The sequence below is a fragment of the Trachurus trachurus genome (assembly GCF_905171665.1).
Source record: "Trachurus trachurus genome assembly, chromosome: 11".
Taxonomy (NCBI): Eukaryota; Metazoa; Chordata; class Actinopteri; order Carangiformes; family Carangidae; genus Trachurus; species Trachurus trachurus.
In genome coordinates this window covers 30,792,616-30,815,149 of record NC_139904.1, presented here as the reverse complement: position 1 = coordinate 30,815,149, position 22,534 = coordinate 30,792,616, and the positions used below count along the sequence as shown (strand labels likewise).

At 41.9% G+C, this 22,534-nt stretch overlaps 2 protein-coding genes across 2 annotated transcripts; one reads left to right on the top strand and one right to left on the bottom strand.

Annotated features, from left to right (window-relative positions):
- Positions 1–26: 26 nt before the first annotated feature.
- On the bottom strand, positions 27–7,221 carry kdf1b (keratinocyte differentiation factor 1b; the record flags this gene model as incomplete). The annotated part of the gene is made up of 3 exons (XM_083982576.1): positions 27–2,499; positions 4,702–4,788; positions 6,312–7,221. The coding sequence occupies 3 exons, from the start codon at positions 7,219–7,221 to the stop codon at positions 2,411–2,413; spliced, it is 1,086 nt and encodes a 361-aa protein (XP_083838702.1). The 3' UTR covers positions 27–2,410.
- Positions 7,222–8,945: 1,724 nt separating this feature from the next.
- zdhhc18b (zDHHC palmitoyltransferase 18b) lies at positions 8,946–20,707 on the top strand. Its single transcript, XM_083981677.1, has 8 exons — positions 8,946–9,808; positions 10,567–10,727; positions 14,370–14,519; positions 14,753–14,890; positions 16,524–16,575; positions 16,709–16,811; positions 17,116–17,225; positions 20,185–20,707. The coding sequence occupies exons 1-8, from the start codon at positions 9,552–9,554 to the stop codon at positions 20,360–20,362; spliced, it is 1,149 nt and encodes a 382-aa protein (XP_083837803.1). The 5' UTR covers positions 8,946–9,551; the 3' UTR covers positions 20,363–20,707.
- The last annotated feature ends 1,827 nt before the right edge of the window (positions 20,708–22,534 follow it).

The window sequence follows — 22,534 nt, the reverse complement described above, 5'->3', positions numbered from 1 at the left end:
TGAACGTATGATTTTAATGATGTATCATTTCAGACATGAATGAAAGACACTTGAGAAGTAATGAGCAGCACTTCAAAACAAAACGTTGTCTCTGACTCCCTCATGTGGCCACATGCGCTAAACAAAAAGACACTCCTCTTTTTCTTTCACTTCATTTTCTTTATTATTTTACAGTGAGGCAAAAGTAGGTGACTATCAATAGAAGAACCTGCCAAAACATTTTTGCAAAAAAAATTAGAGGTTCCTTTTTTTGAGAAAGAGCCAAGTGTCATAACTTTTGGGAACCCTGATAAAGCACTGTGTGATGCGAATGAACTCAAAATGGTTTTATTTGGTTCCGTTTCGAGAAATCAGAAGCTAGTTACAGTTTATATGACATTCATATGACACTGATTTGTCATTTTTAATTATGGGTAGTCACCATTTCTAATTAGTCACTTCTAAAGAACTGCTTCCTGGTCCAAACCAGAACAACCAGTTTTACACCTGTTAGTTATAACGGCAATGTCGTTGGAGCCAAACTGACTCATTTAAAAAAGTTAAAGCGCCTCAGGCCATTTTACCCCAAACAGAGCACTAAAGAACAAAATCATAGTCTGGACATGGGTTAATCAGAATATATAAAGTACTCATGTATATTACTGTATAGCAGGGTCCATGACCAACATTCACCATAACCTAACGCTGATAAGAACATGAGTCATCTGGCCGATTTCCCATCAGGACCCAGGAGGAAACCCAGTCAGCATGTTGGTATGAAAACGACGCTCGCTTCAGGAGACAGCCTGGGACAATGTCACCGGACAGATTGTAGGTCATGATACAACCTGAAGTGCAGCTGCAGTTCACACCAGCTTTCACAACACCTTCAGGTCAAGAGTTGAGTTCCAGACAGAAGAATAGTCAGCCCCAAAGCAGTGTCAAGACAGCGATAAACACACTCTTCACCTTAAAACCTGAAGATCTATCTGCTTCATATAAACTCTGTGTTATGACACCAACACACAAATCGGCTTTACAAAGAAAAATCACTAACCACATAAGTCAATTAAAAAAACAAAAACTGAATTTTGACATGTATCAGAAAAAAAACAAAAAAATCTTCAAGATCCACTTACTAGCTACTAACTTTTCTGTAGCTTTCAACCTTTTTTTCCAACTATCTTTTTTAGAAAAAAAATGTTATTACATTATGGAAAACCTGTTTTTTCTTCCTGAGCATCCCACTCTCATGTCTGCATATGACGAGACTAGCAACAGTAGTGTGACTTGGAAACAATTACGAAAGTTTAGCCTGGATTTCTCCAAGCTCAGATGGATTTCATTACAAAAAATACAGGAAGTCATCTGGTAAATAGCACAACTTAATGTTTTTAAGCTTCCTCAAGAGGTGTTGCCAGGCAGATTTCAGCTACCTTTGGATAAATCCAGGCTAAGACTTTTTCATGAGAGTGGATCTGAGCTATTGTGTCTCCAGCACCTGCAGTGAGCTCCACCACAGAGGTGGTTTAGATTGATTATGTTCATTTTGTCTTTTCGTATATTAGTTATTTTTTCTTGTGTTCAGACAATGAAATCAAGAATGATGAGGTGGTTTAGACCAGTGCACTCTGCCTGGTGTTTCCATGTCTGTCTCTCTGTGGACTTACTTTTATCAACACAACAGCATCACCACTGTTCAGGGTGCAGTCATGAAAGTGTACAGGTGTGAGAACAGGTGGGGTCACTATTTTTAGTGCAGCCTACTACCAGGCACACATACAACTCTGAAACTAAAAACATATTTACAAAAGTTCTTTCTGCCAAATATCATCAATCCCTTTTTTGTGCAATGCTATTGTGCTCATAATCATTTGAAAAAATGCCCAATTATGAAAAATATTAGAACATCATTTATGTTATTGAATCCAGAATCACAAGCTGCAAATAGTTGTTACATTAACACATACAACTGTTTATAATTCAATCTATGATGATGTAGATAAAATTAAATGTGCAAAAAAAAGAAATATAACTCTGTATTGTATTCCTACAGAACTAAATTTAAATGTACAGCACATTTATCTGAACAGTAAAATGAGAATCAGGTTTCATCAAACTCCTTCAAGGACAAGGGGGGACGGTTAATCATGACATAATATGTAAGAGCTGGTGATATCTGCCTGCAGGACGAGCTCTCAGTGAAGCGATCCTTCAAATATACACATAATATTCATCAACCATAAATATCTACACACAGAGCCCTGAGTTCACTGACGTCCTTCAGACAATGTGAATTTTCACACTTTCCCTTTTCCACAGCGAAGCCATGGAGCTCGGCTCAGCCAGAGACTCCTGTGCAAGTCGAGCGTCCCCCTTTTCAACGCGACCTTGACGACGCAGCGCGACAGATACTTCGAGGAGCGGGAAATCATGTTCTCACGGAGGAGCGAGTGAGCGACACGCCTGACGAGCTGGTCCCCGTGTGAGAGTAGCGTTTTGGAGAACTAGAAGTTTGACCTAGAAACATAAAACATCAGCGTTAGTTCAGGGACCGATGTTTTCATTTCAGTTCATGTAAAAGATGAGCTGGTGTGGATTGAGATCAGCGGGGCAGAGACGTGAGCTGCTCAGTGAACACAATGGAGGTGAATGGTACAGGTCTCCTGTCTCTCATCAAACTCATCAAATACACAATCCAACAACTGCAAAACACTCTTGTGGACAAGTTGTGACCTGCATATTCACTGCGCTATGAAACAATTATAATTATGTAACATTACGAAACATTATGCAAATACTCGGAACTACTTTTACGCTTTTGAAATGACTCCGCCCAGCAGCCGTGTCTGGAATGTAGTTCCAGCTACACATTTGCCTCAAAAACAACTCTGTTTCGTAATGTTGTATGATTATTTCATGGTGAATGTGCAGGTCACAACTTGTCCACGAGAGCATTTTGGAGATGTTGGATTGTGTATTTGATTGAGTTTGATAAAGCGAAAGTACCATTCACCTCCGTTGTGTTCACTGAGAAGCTTGCATCTCTGCCCCGCTGATCTCAAAACAGCTTGCACCGATAATTAGAGGTAACGAACCTACTCCTATGACTGTAGCGATTATGGCAACAGGCGAGTTTGCCAAAATGTTGAACTATCCCTTTAATATCTGTTCTCAACACCTCCGTCATCTCCATCTCACTTATTTGTTCTGTTGAGGTTTTGAGCACTTGTATCACTTTGGAGTTGTTTATGTGTTGCTGTTTTTTTCTGAAATGTTTGACACTATTTGGGGATTTTAATTTACCACTGACCATCTCCCATCATGCACTGCATTGCTGTAGTATGTAACTCTCTATCCCCTACTGTTTCCTCTTTGCTCTGACATGTGTGGCAAGTACAGTAGCAGGAGCAGATACTGCCAGTGAGGAAAAGTTGGAACAGCTAAGGGAGTTTGGTGAATCAAACATACCACACAGAAAAGACAAAATATTAGGCTCATTATTGTTGAGCTCTGTAAGTGCAGAGCAGCGACACAGACGCTCCAGTGCACTGCTCATTTCACTAAACTATTTACATTTCAGTCTGTTATTGGAGCAGCCCTGTGAATATGTTGGAGGTACGTTTCAGCAGCAGCTCTGTGCTCATTTGCTTGCGAGTTCGTCCACATATGAATATTTGTCGGCTGAACCACAAAGCTGTCTGTTGTTAGGGCTGGACTAGATATGGTTGATCTACAGATCACACGGTGGTTTCCTGTGTAGAATTTTTGTGTGGTTATTTGGGTTATTTGGAGCATCACTTATTGTAACATTGCTCTGTTTTCAGCTGTTCTGTCCCTCCTGCACCCTATGAGTAGCTAGTTGCTCTCACAATAAACAGTAACACCTCTGTGCAGCTGTTACTGTCATAAAAGGCAGAGGAGTCAGATCCTGTAGATTTAACAGAGGGAATAGAAACCTTTTAGAGCCTACAATTAAAAATATGGGGAAAATTACATGAAAGTTTCAGGTAATGGACTTACATAAGCCTGGTGCTCTTTAGTTCCATCGATCACTCAAACTAAAATTTCCATTCCAGTATTTTAAGAATCAATATCATAAAATCCAAAACAGCTTTTAGTCCAACAAAGTGAGCAGCAGGCCGTACAATTCTGATGTGCACAAGACAGACAGACTTTTACAAGGAAGAAAGATGTTGATCATTATACAGTATCTGATCGGTTATGTGGAGAAAAGTGTGAATTTCTGGGGGGTTTTTTTGGTTGACAAAGAATAACCAATTCTGATATTCAACTAAGATCATCTAAAGGCTGGGTTGTCTCTGTCCTTATCAGAGGTATATAATAGCAAAAAATAGGAAACAAAAACATCTAATAGCTGATTTTAGTGCAAGTCTTACTAATTGACTTTGCTGCGCTTAAATACGGACTCTTTGTGTAATCAGAAACAAAAGTTGAAGTTAAAAGTTGGAACACAACTTAACAGGAAGTTAAAGCAGTGTTTGGCTTTGTTTGGTGACAACAGGCTGTGTTCAGATCCATCTGTGTGTTGGCAAATACACGCATGATGGATTTCCTCAAATAAATGTCGGTGTGGAAAACATAGCATGTTTCTCAGTACCACGATACTCAAGCTACAACTCATTTGCAGGTGCTGGGCAGGAGCTGCGAGTGTGACAGTAAAGTGTGTGTGTGATAACATAATAAAGGCTGATTTCTTACCCCCGTTGTTTCTCCATATCTCCCTGGCACACTTGTCGGAGGAGGTCAGCTCTGATATCTGGATGTTTGGGTTCGATTTGTAGTCATCTTGAGGAAACAGTGAGGACAAGAGTGACGGTTACTCAGTGGGAGAGAAGCAGCAGAGGTAACACTGGTTTCTATGGACAGTGTTTTTTTCACCAGTGGTGAATCGCTTAAAACGTATCAGAGGTTCATCAGTGTTCATCTTGTCATGTGTATGTTAATTCATAGGGAGCATTTTACATTTTAGAGGCTCTGCAGACCCAGAGAGCTGTAATAACAAATGTCAGACAGCTCCATACTCAACACAGAGCAGTTTGCACTATTTTGCTGAATGCAAATAAACCAGTTATTCAAATTCATCTGAAATTTCTGTACAATGTGATTAAACAATTCAAGCACACAGGACACAGTTCAGTACAGGTTTGTACCTCTTTGAAGTTGGCAGCCCATATCTTTTGATTTGTTTGTGCAAATAATTGTGTAGCCAACATGAACAATAGCCTAATACTGGTAGCAAATGTCAGGGCTCCAGACTAACTTATTTCACTAGGAGCACAGTAACCCCTAACTTAAAACATAAAAACATTTTGGTACCTGAATGCAACTTTGCATGCAATGCTTCAGGCAGAGAGGATACAGTCTATGGGAGTGCCTGCCAGATGCGAATATCTTATAAATATTATACATAAAGGGAACGTTTACATTTTTTCAGACAAGACGATAGTCTCATAAACTATTTGATTTATTTTTTAATTGAATGACTATTTGATTATTCAAAATCATAAAATACTCTTAAAGGCTGAGGAGTTGTGATGTTGAGAAATAAATATTAAAAATTCAGAAGTTTTGGCCTTTTTTTTTTTACAAACAAAAATTTACTTTAAAGCAGAAGTAAGCAGAATGTTTGTGTTAATATAAGTCTTAAATAGTTATATCTACCGACAGCAATCACTTATATAGTGTTTGGTCTGAAACACGGGTCTGTCAGTCACTCTGCTCTGCTGTAAGCCGAGGAGAAAACTTTCCTTGTATCCTACAACCTTTATCCAATGAGGAGAGAGAACGGCATAAAGGGGCGGTCCTCTCTGTGTGTGCAGCCAAGGGATGCGCGTGAATGTGGTGACGTAGGGACGAGGGCGGGGACTGCTAACTCCATCTGCTGACAGGAAGTTAGCCAAAACCACCGGATCGCTTACTTCTGCTTTAATTATAGGCCTACACACAAAAAGTACCGAAAACAGGCACTGTTGTATACCGGTACCGGTTCCCAGGAACCGAGTATTGGTACTGTATCGGTTCAAATGTGAAAGGTATGAAAGGTAAACCATCCCTACACCTTAGATAATAAAGTGTCATAACAATTCCTTCCAGAGTGACGTGTACAGTGTCTATCTTGTTGCTGTATGCTGACTTTTCTGACAGGATTGGTCTGCAGGTACATGCACATGCACATGCACAAACACGCAGTGTAAGCAGTGTGCCTGTGCCTGGTGGTCTCTTTGGAAAGGGCAGGTTTGTGGTGGTTCTGTTCCATGAAGCGAACCATGTCAAAGCTCAGCAGAAGCGCTCTGTGCACTGTGACTTACTGTTGTTGCTGAAAGAGAAGGAATCGCTCTCCCTCATGGTCTCGTTCCCGCTGTCCGACAGCGTCCTCTCGCTCCTGGAGGCGGGCGGCGGCGGCCTCCTCTTGGAGCTCTTGCGGGTGCTGATGCGGATGATGCCGCGCACCAGCCGACACTCGGCCTCCTGCTCGTCCATCTTGTGCTCCTCGGCCACCGAGTTGATGAGCTGGTTGATGGCCTTGCTCTTCCTCAGGAACACCGAGTCCGAGGTGCACCTGGCCAGCTCCTCGATCTGATATTCGGAGTAGAGCTCCAGCAGCTTCTTCGCTATCAGGGAGTCCACGTTCTCTTCGCTGGCGTCCTCCCAGTCGTCAAACCTCATGGACTCGTGTAAGGAGTGATTGCCGGGCAGCGTTTGAACGCCGGCGGTGGGGGGAACGTACGGCACTGGTTTGCTTTCGACGTCTAAATACTCCCTCGGGCTGTCCACTTTGACCCCGGCGATGCGGACGTCCCCCAGCCAGTCTGCGCTGTCCTCCTCTTTGTTGTCTTCTTGCTTCACATTTTGGAGGCTCACCTTCTCCGGTTCATCCGAGGAGCTCTCATTCGGTGCAAGGCACGGGGCAAGAATGGTACGCTGGCAGACCCTGTACAGACCACAGGTCAGCACGCTGCACACCAAGGTCCTGCAGCCTCTCGGAGAAGTGCAGGGATTGCAGGTTTGCGTGGAAGAAGGAGGGTCGGCCGAGCCAGGGATGAAGCCGATGGTCTCCGACTGCTTCCCATTCGCGTCTTTCAGGTGAGCTTTGTGGACAGTCTTCGGCTCTGGCAGCCTGTACTCCACTGGATCCACGCAGCGCTCCTCGTACGAAGACCTCTGGCTGCTGCTCCGGCTCGGCCCGTGCCTGTAGCTGTCAGTGCTGCCGGCAGACATGATTACCGGTAACTGGCTCAGAGATCTGCAGAAGCAAAAGAAAATATCAGTACAAAATGTGTTAAAACAGCATCCCTGAGCAACTTTTGTGGGAGTTCCAATGTGTCTGCCAAAATCTAAAATCACTTGGAGCCACCTGAGGGCATCTCTCTTCGAAACCGATGTGAAACTACTATCCCCAGGTGGCAGGTAAAGTTACCCAACTGGTTCTATTGAGTATGTAAACACAAGAGTTCAAGACAATTCATTACAGGCATATCAAATTTATTGGATTGTGTCATGGGGATTTCTAAGATTGAACTTGAAATGAGTCATTATAAAAACAGAGGGACTTTGTTGAATAAAAGCCCATATACAATAAACCTTATTTAAAAACAAATGTCCCTTTGCTAATCTAATGGGGGGGGGGGGGGGGTGACCAGAGCAACCAGAGCATAACCAATAACTTTATTAATGTTATTTAAGCCAAATAACATGTTTTAGACCTAGACCTCTTTTATTTTGACAGTCCGCACAAATGGCCTACAGCGAACAGTTTTTGTGGTGTTTAAAAAACCTTCTTCTTAAACCTTATAAATGCTGTTCGATTACCGGCGGATTTATTCAGTGACAACATGACGCCCTTTCAACTGCGAGGTTGTCAAAACAGTGTCTGACCGTCCCTGTCGTGGCGGTGTTAGCGACGTTTGTCAACAGCAGTTAACTTGTACCATATAATAAACACTTAACGTTAGGCCATAACGTTATTATATAAAAAAAACCCTTATTTTCCAAATTCCCTTCACCTTTAGCGACTAAATTAAATAAGACGTTCAGGCTTGGCCGAGCCTCTGGAAAGTCCCTGTCGTATTAAAATGATTTTCACTTTCATGGCGACCTGTCACTGCTGCTCTTTCCTCCATTAGAGGACTTACGTTTTTTTTTTTTTTTTTTCAGTAAACATTACTCACAGGATACACGGCGCGTCCACCAACCGAGTCCCGAAACTAACGTAGTCTTCTCCACCTTACATGAAACATTTTTGTTGACAGTACATTTCTAATGTCTTATTCGTCAAGTCCGGTCCAAAACTGTAGTTTCATGAAACTTTTCCAAATCCTTGTACCTGAGCGTCAAGGTGGAGGAAGCACACCAGGTAACAGCTACGAGTGAGACTTCCGGTTATGACTACAAAAATAAAACAAGTTAAATAGCCACCGTGATTTTAGATGCAGTTGTGCATATATTTTTTAGATTGTCTGTGCTCTAAACGCCACCAGGCGTTTATCTAATCTAAGACATTATAAATGCACTTAGTAAATACCAGTTAAATATAGTATTCAATTCATACACACCAGGCTGGTTCTGTCTGTTTAGGCCACCATGAAATACAAAATTAAAATGTAATTCCTAAAACTGTTCATAGCGTTCTCACAATTTTATTTTGAAATATCCGTTGGCAACTTCTAGTTCATGTCAAGCTAGGCACAGTGAGGTGCTGATTTACCGGATATTGTACAATTCGACAACCGTACGTTTGTTAATCTTTCTACAAACGACATTTATGGTGAATATCACAGTTGTAAAAGTGTGAAAGCTATTCCAATATATCGTGTGGCTATTTACGTGAGACCCGTTACTACGAATAAGATGTAACGTTTAATAGGTGATTTAATTTGAAATTAAAAGAACCGGAAATTCATCTTTCCTTTGTGTTAAATTTGACAAAAGACAAATTTTCCCGACGCTTTTTTTCTATAGCAACGTAGCTAACCAGTAATAGTCACGAATGCATAAAGACTCCTAACAGGGGAGCAAAATGCATCATATATTACAAACTTTTGCAGCTCGTTTCGATTTGTGCATTTAGAACAAACTGGATATTGGCAAAACGATTAGATAAATTATGCAAGAGATACCAGCTATCAAGCTAGCAGCGGTGACAGTGTTTTGGGTTCACTGATGTTAAATAGTCCGCAGCTGGCACGGCTGGTTAGTGTGGAAGGCACGGCTACCAAGCTAACGATATGGGTGCTGGGTTACTGCTTGAATGTGCACTTCTGTACTCTGTGTTTCTTAAAAACAGGCTTAAATACGAATAAATGAAGAGGCATGAGAATTAACTGGCATGTAATTTGGAGCACGGGGTCTTTGGGTTATTTACAGCTGGATACCCACAGTAAAGGATTAGCTTGTTTTCACCGTGGGATGACGACGTCTGCTCCGTGCAGCTGCCGCGGAGCAGCCGGGGGTTGGTGATGCCGCTGCCGCTGCTGCTGCTGCGTGTCGCCGGCCGGGTGCCCCGTTTTTTTTCTGAATTGGGACAGAGCGACCAAACTTCATTATAAATCATGAATAATTGCGAATATCAACAAATCGACCCCCGGGCACTTCCGACGCCCACCCCGACCCCTCCGCCTCATCATGGGAACGACGACGGTGACAACAAGACGGAGGAGCCGAAGAGACCGAGGAGAAAGTGGGAAGTTTTCCCCGGGAAGAATCGCTTCTTGTGCGGGGGACGGATCATCGTGGCCCGGCAGAGCGGAGTCCTGCCCCTCACTCTGGGCCTGATCCTCGTCACAAGTGGATTATTCTTTATATTCGAGTGAGTTCATGTTTCTTGTTTACCAGCCGCTGCTCTGGTGGTGATTATAACGTGTCGAGAACGACATTCGTCTTATTGCGAATAGTGCTAAAATAGCTCTCTTTTATTGACGTGTGGTCTGTCTGGTTCACAGAACGACCCTGAATTATAGAGCAGGCGCTAAGTAACATATTCCTATTCATTTACTGAAATTTCTTGAGTGATGCTCAGTTCAGCTCAAAATATAAATATACATAAAGCTCAGATAAGATAAGATAAACCTTTATTTGTCCCACAATAGGGAAAATTACAGGGTTCTAGGCAGCAGCAGACAACAGCAAAGAAATAGCTATAGCAGCAGCAGTAAAAAACAAAGCAGTAATTTGTAATAGAGTATGATTAAGAATAGACAAAATAATAGATAAGAAAAAATATCATATTTTTTAGTGCTAAGAGCAGTTCTTGTTGAAAAGATAATAATAAAGTAGTCTCTTAAAGATTTCCAGTACGTGTCAGAGCTTTAATGTGACATGACATTGTTATAATAGGACATCATGGGAATTACTGCCTGAATATGAAAATAGTATTTTTTTTAATCACTATGTAGGAAAATGTGTTCTCTCTCCAGGGAGGTGCAATGGTAATTAAAAGTGCGTTTATTAATTAAAACCAGGTTCTTTGGTGGATGAAAAATTGTATCAGACAGGTCTTTGCTTTGATCGTTAACAATCCCGGTAATTCATCCTCACTCTCTGTTTGTGGTCGCCCCATGTTTACAGCTGTCCCTTCCTGGTCAAACACCTGACCAGCTGCATACCTGTCATTGGAGGAGTCCTCTTTGTGTTTGTGGTCATCACCCTACTCCAGACCAGCTTCACTGACCCGGGCATCCTGCCCAGAGCCACACCAGACGAGGCCGCCGACATTGAGAAACAGATCGGTAAGGGGCCAACTCTGGTACCAGCTGGGGTCACAGCTGTACACATGTTCTAAAATGTTTTTTTTGACTTTCCAGCATCATAAAGGTTCACAGTCTTAAAGGGATAGTTCAACATTTTGGCAAATTGGCCCATTGCCATAATCCATATAGTCATAGCAGTAGGTTCGTTACCATATCGGTGCAAGCTATTTTTAGAACGGCGGAGCAGAGCCGTGAGCTGCTCAGAGCTATGCTACGGAGGCTAATGGGATTTCTTGGTTTCACTCATCAAACTCATCAAATACACAATCCAACAACTCCAAAACACTCTCGTGGACAAGTTGTGACCTGCACATTCACCACGCTATGAGATAATAACGGAACGTTACAAGACGGAGTCGTTTTCGTAAATTTCATAAATTCATGCAAAACCGTTGATGTGTGTTTCCGTCAGGGGCAGTTTTTCGGCAAGCAGTCTCTGCATTTGCCTCTAAAACAACTCTGTCTCGTAACGTTCCAGTATTATCTCATAGCGTGGTGAATGTGCAGGTCACAACTTGTCCACCAGAGCGTTTTGGAGTTGTTGGATTGTGTACCTATTTGATGAGTTTGATGAGGGAAACCAAGAAATTCCATTAGCCTCCGTAGCGTAGCTCTGAGCAGCTCACGGCTCTGCTCCACCGTTCTAAAAATAGCTCGCACCGACAATTAAAGATAACGAACCTACTGCTATGACTATAGGGATTATGGCAATGGGCCAATCTGCCAAAATGTTGACCTATCCCTTTAAAGTGCTCACTGTTTTTTTCCCTAGTGACATTCCTGCTAATTGAATTTAGACCACCGCTGGCACCACAGTTTTCCACAAGCCCTAGAAAACTTGATCCCTAAATGCAAACAGCTTAAGCACAACTGCTCAGTCGTATTCAATATTTCCAACATCAAGGACATACGTACTATTTTCAGCATTGTCATAAGAGCTTCCACTTAGTTTATTTTCCTTCAGAGCACAATTCACAGTTGAGATCGAGGGCATTGTTCTGCAAGCGTCGGCTGTTTTCACTCTGAAATCGAAACGTCAGGAAAATTCTAATGGGGTGGTTGGTCACCGCTCACACTGATGCCAATTTACTTTTAATGACGATGAAACCTTTGACACAGAGAAGGTCCTGTGGAGAATTTTTATTTTTATTTTTTTAATGGGAACAGGCATATACAATGTATAAACCGACAATACACTGACCAATAAACAAACAGACAGAAGACAAAAGACAGAGCAGACTCAACAACACAACAAAGACATGACCAAAACAGGACAGAAAAAAATAAAAATAAAAACACGCACAAGAAAATAAAACTAAACTAAACTAAAAAACAAAACTACAACAAAAAAAGGATGTGAAACTACTACAAATAAATTAATAGTAACTACTTAGTATACCTTCACTCAAAAGTAAGTTTTTCCCATTTTTTGTTATGCATTTCTATCTTGTCTTGATTGGATGCGATAATTTTTTCCAAAAGAAATTGGCGTCGCACTTTATTTAAAAAAAAAAACCAAATTCAAAAGTGTTTTTGTTTGGGTCTTAAAAATAAATATTTTCCCCAAAAGGATGATGGTGTTCACAATCTGTGGGCAATTTATCTCCAGTACTCCCAACCAAATATTTAATGGTGTAAATTCGAAGTGAATATTTTTGGGTCTTAGCCACTTTTGAATGTCTAACCAAAATCTGACTACATGTGTACAATAAAAGAATAAATGTAACTGATCCTCCACTTCTTCATTGCAACATTTACATAATGGAGAAATTTAGAAAAGACTCATTTGTCGTGCCTCTGTTACATTGGCAGCCATTGAGGTCGTTTTTGTTTCTGAAGGAAAGGTGTTTCTGTTGGCTTCCAAACGCTCCTCGATTCGCCTGAACTATTTCAGGACTGAGAAATGTTCTCCCTCCTGATGAGGTTCTGCACAGATTCCAATCTGTCCTGTGTTCTCACCACAGACCTGTTTGGAGCGCTCCATCGGTTACGTTCACCGTCAGTCTCAAGTCTTGCCAACGTTATCCTTCCCTTCCATATGGCCTGCCGGGGTAAAATGACCTCAGTGTTTCAACTTGGCTTCATGTGCACCTTGCAAACTCCTACTCCTGACCAAAGTTTAGGCCGTGGTGATGTAAGACGTTCATATTACCCAACTGTTCTGCTGTTGTTCCAGTTATTTTTGAAACAGAGACTCCAACATACAGTAACCGCTTTTACGTAAGCACATTTTGTTTAATTTAAGTCAGTTTTCAATCAATGAAGCTGAATCTGATTACTGATACTGTTGAACAGCGAACCAGGAAATGAATGAAATCGCAATATTAAAATCACAGGAGCTGCAATTATTTGATCAAGGTAAAATGTGTCATCAGAGAATATTACGAACAAAGTATTTACTTTACATTATTTATAAGGACAGCGCACATTAATTCACTACTTACTGTAATGTGCCAGTATTAGCTAAATACTGGTTCCTGGACAAGGTGTTAACTGCCAGCCTGAAACAAAACAACATTACATGACAAAAATATTCCTAACAGCACATAGGTCACTTAAATAGTTAAACACATAGGCATATAGCAGATAGAGACATGACATATGGGTGTAGCATGTAAAAGCATGTAGCATGTAAAGAAGAGCACAGAAGATGCAAAAGGAATGGGCACAGAGTTGCCCAAACACATCCTATTCCATCCTTTGCCCAGGAAAACTTGTAATTTTATATCATCTTTATTTGTATCTGCCGTTTTCCATTATTTTTTGTTACACACTTTTTACCGTGTACCCAGATCTGTTTGTGTTAATCTTTTGGAGTTGTGCGGATGTGTTTCACATTTCTTTGATGATGATTTTTCTGTTTTTAAAATTTGATCAATAAAGTACACAGCACATAGTTAATAGTAGAACTGCATCACCATTTGATTATAACTCTAAGGTTTTAAACACATTTAGTGTTGACACTGGGAAAACAACATTACAAACATTTTCTCATCTGTTTTTTTAACATAGAGGTGTAAATGAAATTAGTCTTAGTGTTCCATCTCCAGTCCCTATATGACTGAGGAAAGCATGAACAATGAAACTCAAATAATATGATTGAATGTAGACATTTCCAACATTATAAATAAAACAATGATAACTGCTACACATGATAATAACAATACAATCTGCACATCAGCCCTCTGAAGTCAAAGTGAGTGTTAATTTACCCCCATGATTGTGTTGACAGTATATGCAGCTATATTTGGAGTTATATAGAGTATATAAAGGTGAGTGCTGTCATTCACTGATGTTGTGGTCAGATTTTGTTGTCAGATAACATTTACTCACATTGAAATGTCATTTGCAGCAAAAGCTAGCACGACTAGCCTCCCACTGGTTGGACGTTATACAACCGTGTCTTGTACGTACAAGCAGCATTCCTCCGTCTTGGTGCCCGTGTTATTTCACCATTGGTATTTCCTATTCTCACTATAATGGTGAGTGCAGTGGAGGCCAGACAGATCGTTAGCTCTTGTGATCAAATTAACTCAACAGTAAATCTGATTAAGGAAGTTCTGCTCTCTGTGTGTGTCTGTCTGTGTGTGTGTGTGTGTTTTCCGTCCTTCTCCTCTGCAGACAACACTGGAAACACGAGCTACCGGCCTCCACCGCGCACAAAGGAGGTCCTGATCAACCAGCAGGTGGTCAAGCTCAAGTACTGCTTCACCTGCAAGATGTTCCGGCCTCCGCGCACCTCCCACTGCAGCCTGTGCGACAACTGTGTGGGTGAGATGACATTTACCCACGATAAATATTAAATAAAGGTCCTCGCAGGGCAGCAGGCAGCGAGCGGCGTTCCTTTCACGACGTATCGAACCGTCCCTCTAATTTGAAATGTCAGTGGTTTCACTGTGAATTCTCCTCCGCTGCCCTTCCTCCATGCCTTCTCTTCCTCCATGCCTTCTCTTCCTCCATGCCTTCTCTTCTCTTCCTCCATGCCTTCTCTTCTCTTCCTCCAGAGCGGTTCGACCATCACTGCCCCTGGGTGGGAAACTGCGTGGGGAAACGCAACTACCGCTTCTTCTACACCTTCATCGTGTCGCTCTCCTTCCTGACGGCGTTCATCTTCGGCTGCGTGACGACGCATCTCGCGCTGAGTGAGTGTTTGTTGCTCCGGTCTGCAGGTGTTTTCATGGCAGCTACTGTAACACCACCCGCCACCCACTGTTAGTGTTTGTTTAGTCTCGCTCACCCACAGACAGGTGAGGTTTACCACATCGCAGCAGGTTAGGCATCTGATAAGATGAAGTGTACAGAATATTTTCATGGCTGTGGTAAGTGCCTGGTATTTATTTTTGCCTGGTTCCTGTTTGGCTCCTTAACCTAAAGTCCTGCTTGGAATAAAATGAACTAATCTGAGCTTGACCCTCGTATCACTGCTTCAAATTCAGATCAAATTCCAATACATTTACACACACGTTCACCTTCTAATAGACCCAGAAACATACAGAACAGGATTAGGGCTACTGTAAAAAAAAAAAAAGAAGAAAGGAAAAAAAAGGTGAATTCTGACTTTTTTTCCTCATAATTCTGACTTTTGTCCTTAGAATTCTGACTTTAAAGGTACAATATGTAAGAAATCTAAAGCAACTGGCTGTAAAATCGTCCTAATATGTCACAGAGACTCAGGAATAATGTTCATATAACATACTAAACTCACCAACAACAATCCTACAGCCAAGATATTCGCATAAAAAATTTTTTTTTGCAGACCGCGAATCATGTTTATGTTTTGAATTTCTATAGTTGGCTTGTGTCGCCACCCAGCGCTCTCTCCCTGTCACAGCATCTGTGGCATTTCAGCCTCCGGGTTGCCAGTTAGCTTCCACTGAGCTGCAAATACGGCTGGGAGATAAGACGAGATCGCGAAAAAAAAGATTGTGTTCTAGGCTATTATCGGTTATTATGGTCGTATTACCTTGATATCACACGGTAGAAATAAGCGGCTTGTCGCTCTGTCGTTTGATACACAGCTTGCTGTTGTGAGCATGTAGCCTAGTTAGTTTGAGCTGCTGCTAAAGCTAAAGGTAAAGGGGAAAAGTACAAAGTGAAAGTTAGAAAAGAGGGAGGAAATGTGGCGAAATGGAGCCGATGTTAAATGAAGTGATTGTGAACGTGTGGAGCGGTTCATTAGATGAGTCCGGCCCGGTCACGTCGCCTGTCATCCGACGTCAGAAAGTGGAGGAGAACCGGAGCGGCTCACATCGTTTATTCTGCGGTAAGACGTCTCATATGTTGGCTCATCTACGGCGTGAAGAACACCCACTAAGGCTCCGGTAGATGCAGGGTTACAGTGTGTGTGCGTGTCTGTGTCTGTGTGTGTCAGCGCTGCAGACACAGCGTTGGAGCAGTAATAACTTGCAGATCACCTGAGTGACGTGAACTCCGCTCGTAGTTACTGTGAGTCAGAGCAATAAAACAGTGAGATTGATGAATATTTAGCTTTTTACTCTGCTTTGAGGCTTTGAGACTGACTGAGTGAGCAGAGCGGAGGTTAGCACGTCGCTGTCTGGCAACCTGGAGTCTGGTGGGTAGGGGAGGGGGGACAATGCGCTGCTGTGTTTTGAATTTGACTGCAGCAACATTTTTGGCCACATTCTTACATATCGCTCCTTTAAACTCAGAATTCTGACTGACTTTTTTTTTTTTTTTTTTACAGTGGCCCTAACAATCTTCCATAGAAATCCACTCACAAACTGTGCGTCACTGTTTTTTTTTCTTCTCTTCCAGGGGCTCAAGGTGGAAAAGGCCTTGTGTTTGCTCTGCAGGAGAGTCCCGGCAGATATCCTTTACTTCTTTATAAAAAAAAAAAAGATTAGAAAAAAGATGATCTGAATGAGCACTGTCACTGAGTAGCTTTTATGTGTTCCAGCCTCCTCAAATACACAGACGACCTCCTTAACCCAGGCCTTCACTGCAGTTGAGCTGGTCATATGTTTCTTCTCAGTCTGGTCCATCTTGGGCCTCTCAGGCTTCCATACATACTTAGTCGCTTCCAACCTGACCACTAATGAAGACGTGAGTAAAGCATTGAATTTGTAATGTTTGTGTGTGTACCCTCACTTTTTTGCAACAAAAATAAATGGTAACACATAAAAACACTTTACATTTACATTCACTGTATTTTTTTGGTTTCAACATCTTTATCACAAATTAAAGTGATGTTGTGCAGCAGCTTATTGTTGATTATTTCATTTATAACCCCATTATACTATTACTGGTCATTCAGTAATGAAAAGAAATGCAAATAACATTAAAATAATTTCCTATCAGATGGTTAGATATGTTGTAACCAGTGTGTACTTATATTTATATTTTCCAGATTAAAGGCTCCTGGTCGGGGAAGAGTGGAGAAGATGTCACAAATCCATACAGTCATAGAAACATCTTCATCAACTGTTGCTCTGTGCTCTGTGGACCCATGCCGCCGAGGTCAGTGCTGAATTATTAATGGACTCCATGCATGACTGACTAACGGTAGTTGGTTTTACGTGTGTCTTAGATCTGCCTGTTTCTGGACAGCAGCACACAGAGGGCCGGAGGGCTACCAGTAACTCACCAGATGTTCAGAGATTATACTCTGGGAAATCCATGTCTTGATAATTTTAAAGGACAATTCCAGGCGAATTCAACTCGGGGTGTATTTTCCTAACATTTTAGGTCTAAAAGAAGGAATCTGAAGATTTTCAGTTTAATCGCTCCTGTTTTGCGGTCATTGTGTCTGTCCCCACATCGCCACGGCAGCAATGAATGGGAGCAGATGCAAGTTCCGCTGCTTAGGCTGTTTACATCCCTCAAAGCCACAGACAGCGTCAGATGGCGACTCAAACAAAACATGCACCAAGAAGTTTATTTACTTCAAGCAAGCCGACATGTTTGTAAAACTAGATCTAATTCAAAGTCTCCCGGAGTCTCGCGAGACCCAGTTGCCGCTCGGTGTATTCAGGTGCAGTGGGAGCTACCGTTTGTGTCATAAACACAGGAATATCAACTCTTGACTTGCTTGAAGTGATAAATTTTTTTCCACAGGCAGCGTCAGGTGGCTACTCAAACATGCGCCGAGAAGTTTTTTTTACTTGAAGCAAGTCAAGAGTTGATATTCCTGTGTTTATGACACAAACGGGAGCTCCCACTGCACCTGAACACACCGAGCACAGCAACTGGGTCTCGCGCGAGACTCTGGGAGACTTTGAATTAGATCTAGTTTTACAAACACGTCGGCTTGCTTGAAGTAAATAAACTTCTCTGTGCATGTTTGAGTCGCCATCTGACGCTGTCTGTGGAAAAAAATTGCGGCTTTGAGGGCTGTAAACAGCCTAAACAGCGGAACTTACATCCACTCCCATTCATTTCTGCCGTGGCGATGCAGGGACAGACACAACTACCGCAAAACAGGAGCGATTAAACTGAAAATCTTCAGATTCCTTCTTTTAGACCTAAAATGTTAGGAAAATACACCCCCGAGTTGAATTTGCCCGGAATTGTCCTTTAAGAAACACAACTTCGGTCAGTAAATACACTCCAAATCCAGCTGAATCAAATACACGGACTTACACAGATGAGTCACTGTCAGGTTTGTTTCCATGGAATAAAAACTCTCCTGATAAATGTGCGTTCACACTGGACCTTTTATTTTTGTCGCTGTCGCTTGTGTCGCTCCAAAAAAAATGGCTCTGTCACTCAGCTGCAGTCGCTCGTCAGTTTGGAACAATTCAACAGATCGCTCTGATGACGGTATTCAAGCGATTCCAGTGAATTCCACCTCGCTCCGAGTTGCTCTTTTCTTCCCGTTTGTATTGGTCCAGCACGGCTGACATTGTAGCTGCTGCCGCTGTTTACCAGTTGTGGAAGTCCCACAAGCGCCGTACAACGTCAAGCCGGCTCTGCTCTTCCGGACCGGTGGAGTTGTATTACATTTCCATGGTTTCAGTAGTTGTCATAGTTAACGCATAGATTACGACAGCCAATCAGCGCTGAGCGACAAGCGACTGACGGCCGGAGAGTTGGGATTTCTCATCTCAAACAATCGCTCAGTTGCCCGTTTGCGTTGACTTAATATGTAGACTTGTCGCCAGCAATAAAAATAAAAGGTCCGGTGTGAGTGCACCTTAACAGAGCAGACACAAACTAAAGCTTTAAAAGAAATACACAGAACATACAGTGGGTACGGAAAGTATTCCGATATATGGCGGAGTGGCCAGAGATTTAGATTTTTAATATAAAGCTGCAAAATAACAAATAGTGAAATATCAAAGGGGGTCTGAATACTTTCCGTATATTAGTAGCATGGATATAGTAAGGGAGGCTGTACTCTATTTTGTAAAGCTCACTTCACTGACCTGTTCACTGACTGAGGATCTTCTTGCTTTGATTTTCTAGGCTTAATTTTTTTAAGTTATACTCATTTAGATACGATTATTGTTATTTGATGACTTGTAAAATGAGCTTAGTCATCTGATTTGGTTGAGCTTAATGAATGTGACCAGTAAGATGAGGAGATTGGAGACCCCTACTCTAGTTTTCATGGCTAAAAGGTTACTAGTTTTGTAACTACATATTAAATCTTCAAATAAGTATTAATTTAAAAATGATAAAGAAGAACCTATTAAATTGATTAATAAATTAATTCATTCAAAACCGTTGCCCGTTCCCCTCGGGGGCAGGTTTTCGGCAAGCAATCTCTGCATTTCCCTCTAAAACAACTCTGTCTGGTAACGTTGTGTTATTATCTCATAGCGTGGTGAATGTGCAGGTCACAACTTGTCCACCAGAGCGTTGTGGAGTTGTTGGATTGTGTATTTGATGAGTTTGATGAGGGAAACCAAGAAATCCCATTAGCCTCCGTAGCGTAGCTCTGAGCAGCTCACGGCTCTGCTCCGCCGTTCTAAAAATACCTTGCACCGACAATTAAAGGTAACGAACCTACTGCTATGACTATAGGGATTATGGCAATGGGCCAATTTGCCAAAATATTGGACTATCCCTTTAACCCAGCTCTATGACAATGAGGTTTTATCAGACAGACGTAGTGAATATAAGGCTGTGGTGCATGTACTGACACACTCAGTCTATCTGCTGGTTTATGTTCTGTAGCTCCATGTATCTTCACACCCTGAGACTGTAAATACAACTCATTCAGAAGTGGCTTCACTGGACTGTGTTCAAGAGACAGTAAAACTCATTTCCATGGTATCTGAATTTTATATCCTGTTGTCATCACCACAGCTCCCTGCAATAACACCTCTATAAATTATGAAGTATTATCCAAAGCATGGTACATGTCAGATACACATTTTTGCAGTGCAACAGTTGTTCAGACTGCCTCTGCCACCACCTGTTTGTAGCGGAGACGCGCCGACTAAAAACATGATCTGGACTCTCCTCGTTTCAGTTTGATCGACAGACGAGGTTTCCTGCCCACAGACGAATCAGCCCAGACGGGGGAAGCGGACATCGAGGTGCCAACTACGGCCACTAAAAGCGAGATAAATGTGGTAGGAGGATCTTCACAGCTGGCTTTTGGCTTACCCGTAACCCCCAACTCCCTCCAAAACTCCTCCTGTGCCTGACAGAAGCCCTGTTGCCTGCTGTCGCCCCCAACTCCTCATCTGTCTGCTGCCTGTTGGGTTTACAAATCAGTGTTTATTCCTTCTCTCAGTGGAAACAAGACCTGTCGGTATCGCTTTATGTTTATGAAACCTCACTGATTGCAGTTAAGAGCCATATCTTTCTTGCTATTTCAGGGTTCAGGATAGAGATGGGTCTATTTGACACAAACTATTATTTTAGATTAAATATAGATTTATTAAAGGGATAGTAGCATTTTTGGGGTTGTATGATCTACAAATAGCCCCTAAGTACTTTAATTGCAGTAGAAGACTCTCTGCACTCCTCCCGTTAGCAACGCCAGCCCATAGCCCTGCCCAGAGATTTACAACATACAGTGCTGTCAACAGACCCAAAGAAACGGCCTATTTTCGCGGCCTAAAAGAGGTTTTACCTGAAATAAAAATACACAGTTCCATTGTTCGCTATAATATAATTTTTTCCAGCCCTTCAAAGTGCAGGAAAAACGCAGTTTTTATTTGGACCTAACCAACTGCTGATCGGCGGGCGCTAACCCTGGGCGGAGGGATACGTGAGTTGGTTAGGTCCAAATAAAAACTGTGTTTTTCCTGCACTTTGAAGGGCTGGACAAAATTATATTATAGCGAACAATGGAACTGTGTATTTTTTTTCAGGTAAAACCTCTTTTAGGCCGCGAAAATAGGCCGTTTCTTTGGGTCTGTTCACAACACTGTATGTTGTAAATCTCTGGGCAGGGCTATGGGCTGGCGTTGCTAACGGGAGGAGTGCAGAGAGTCTTCTACTGCAATTAAAGTACTTAGGGGCTATTTGTAGATCATACAACCCCACTTTTAAAAAAAATGCTACTATCCCTTTAAGATCTGATTTTCCGTTGTTCTTGTTAGTCGGACGACTTTAGACACTCAGCAGGTAGTAAATGCTTTGCTGAACTTTACAGTCATGTTTACCTCATATAAATGTCCAAATCAGGTTTACTGCAGGATTTTCTTGGGATGGAAGCAAAACAAAGTTCTATTTTCTATTTTATTTTTTTATATTTTCTGCGTCCAAGTGTTTAGTTCATGTGCAGTTAAGTTGACTCAGGATGATTTAGGAGCGAGGAGGAGAGCTCACAGCCTCCTCCTCCTCTTGCTGTTCTCCCTGACAGTGAGGGCTATGTGCCTGAAGAGTTGTTTACAACATTCAGCTGTGGTTCAGATAGACTTGCAGCATGAGTGACAATGCTCCTACACCAAGCAGTAGAGTAACTGCTGTTTGGCCTTTTATAGAGACAAACAGCTGTTTGTATTTTTTGTTTCCCCCTGTGTGCAGGGTAAACTGACAGCCAGTTGAAGCTGTAGAGATTCCACTCCGACACATTCCTCGTTACTGAGATGTGTTGAGTGAGGGTGTAAAAATGAAAACAGTGAGAGAAGCTTTATTTTTTATTCTATTTTGGTTCCTCCTCCATTTCAGTTGTGCCAACTTGTCTGTGACAGATCGCCATAATTTCCCCTTTTTCTCTCGAGGTGCCTTTTTTATTGTTTGTTATCTGTTGTTCATCCTGTTTTATACATATTTTATTTTGTCATGTATCACCAATTTCAAAAGTAAAAATGTAATAAAACATGTGTATTTGTCCATTCATTTCATCATCTGTGCATACTCACTTTTCATTGTTTTGTTTTGTTTTTCCACCCCACTAATTTACATATCACAGTGTAAGTGGAGAAGAGATCAACAGTGTCCCAGGATCAGAATGTTCACTGTGTCCAGTCATCCAGCCCTAACTTACTGTTGTGTATGTGGTCTGTCTCTGTGCCTGTCCTACCACCGACACTAGGAGGAGAAATATCTGGACTTTGCTGTGTCCTGTACTGGCTGAAAAGCCACATTTAGAGCACGAACAGCGAGGCTTGAGCTTGGTAAGCCTAGATAGAGAAAGGGAAAGCGAGTGCAGAGTCTCCCACCGCTGTGCCTGCATGTCCTCTCGGCTTCTCGGCTTCTCCACCTCTGTTGCTTTATGCTAAAGACACGGTAGAATGTACAGTTAAACACAATATAGGCTACAGTGTGTGCAACACAAATTCACACTGCAAAAACTCAAAATCTTACCAAGAATATTTGTCTTATTTCTAGTCAAAATGTCATTTCTAGTCAAAACAAATCTCATT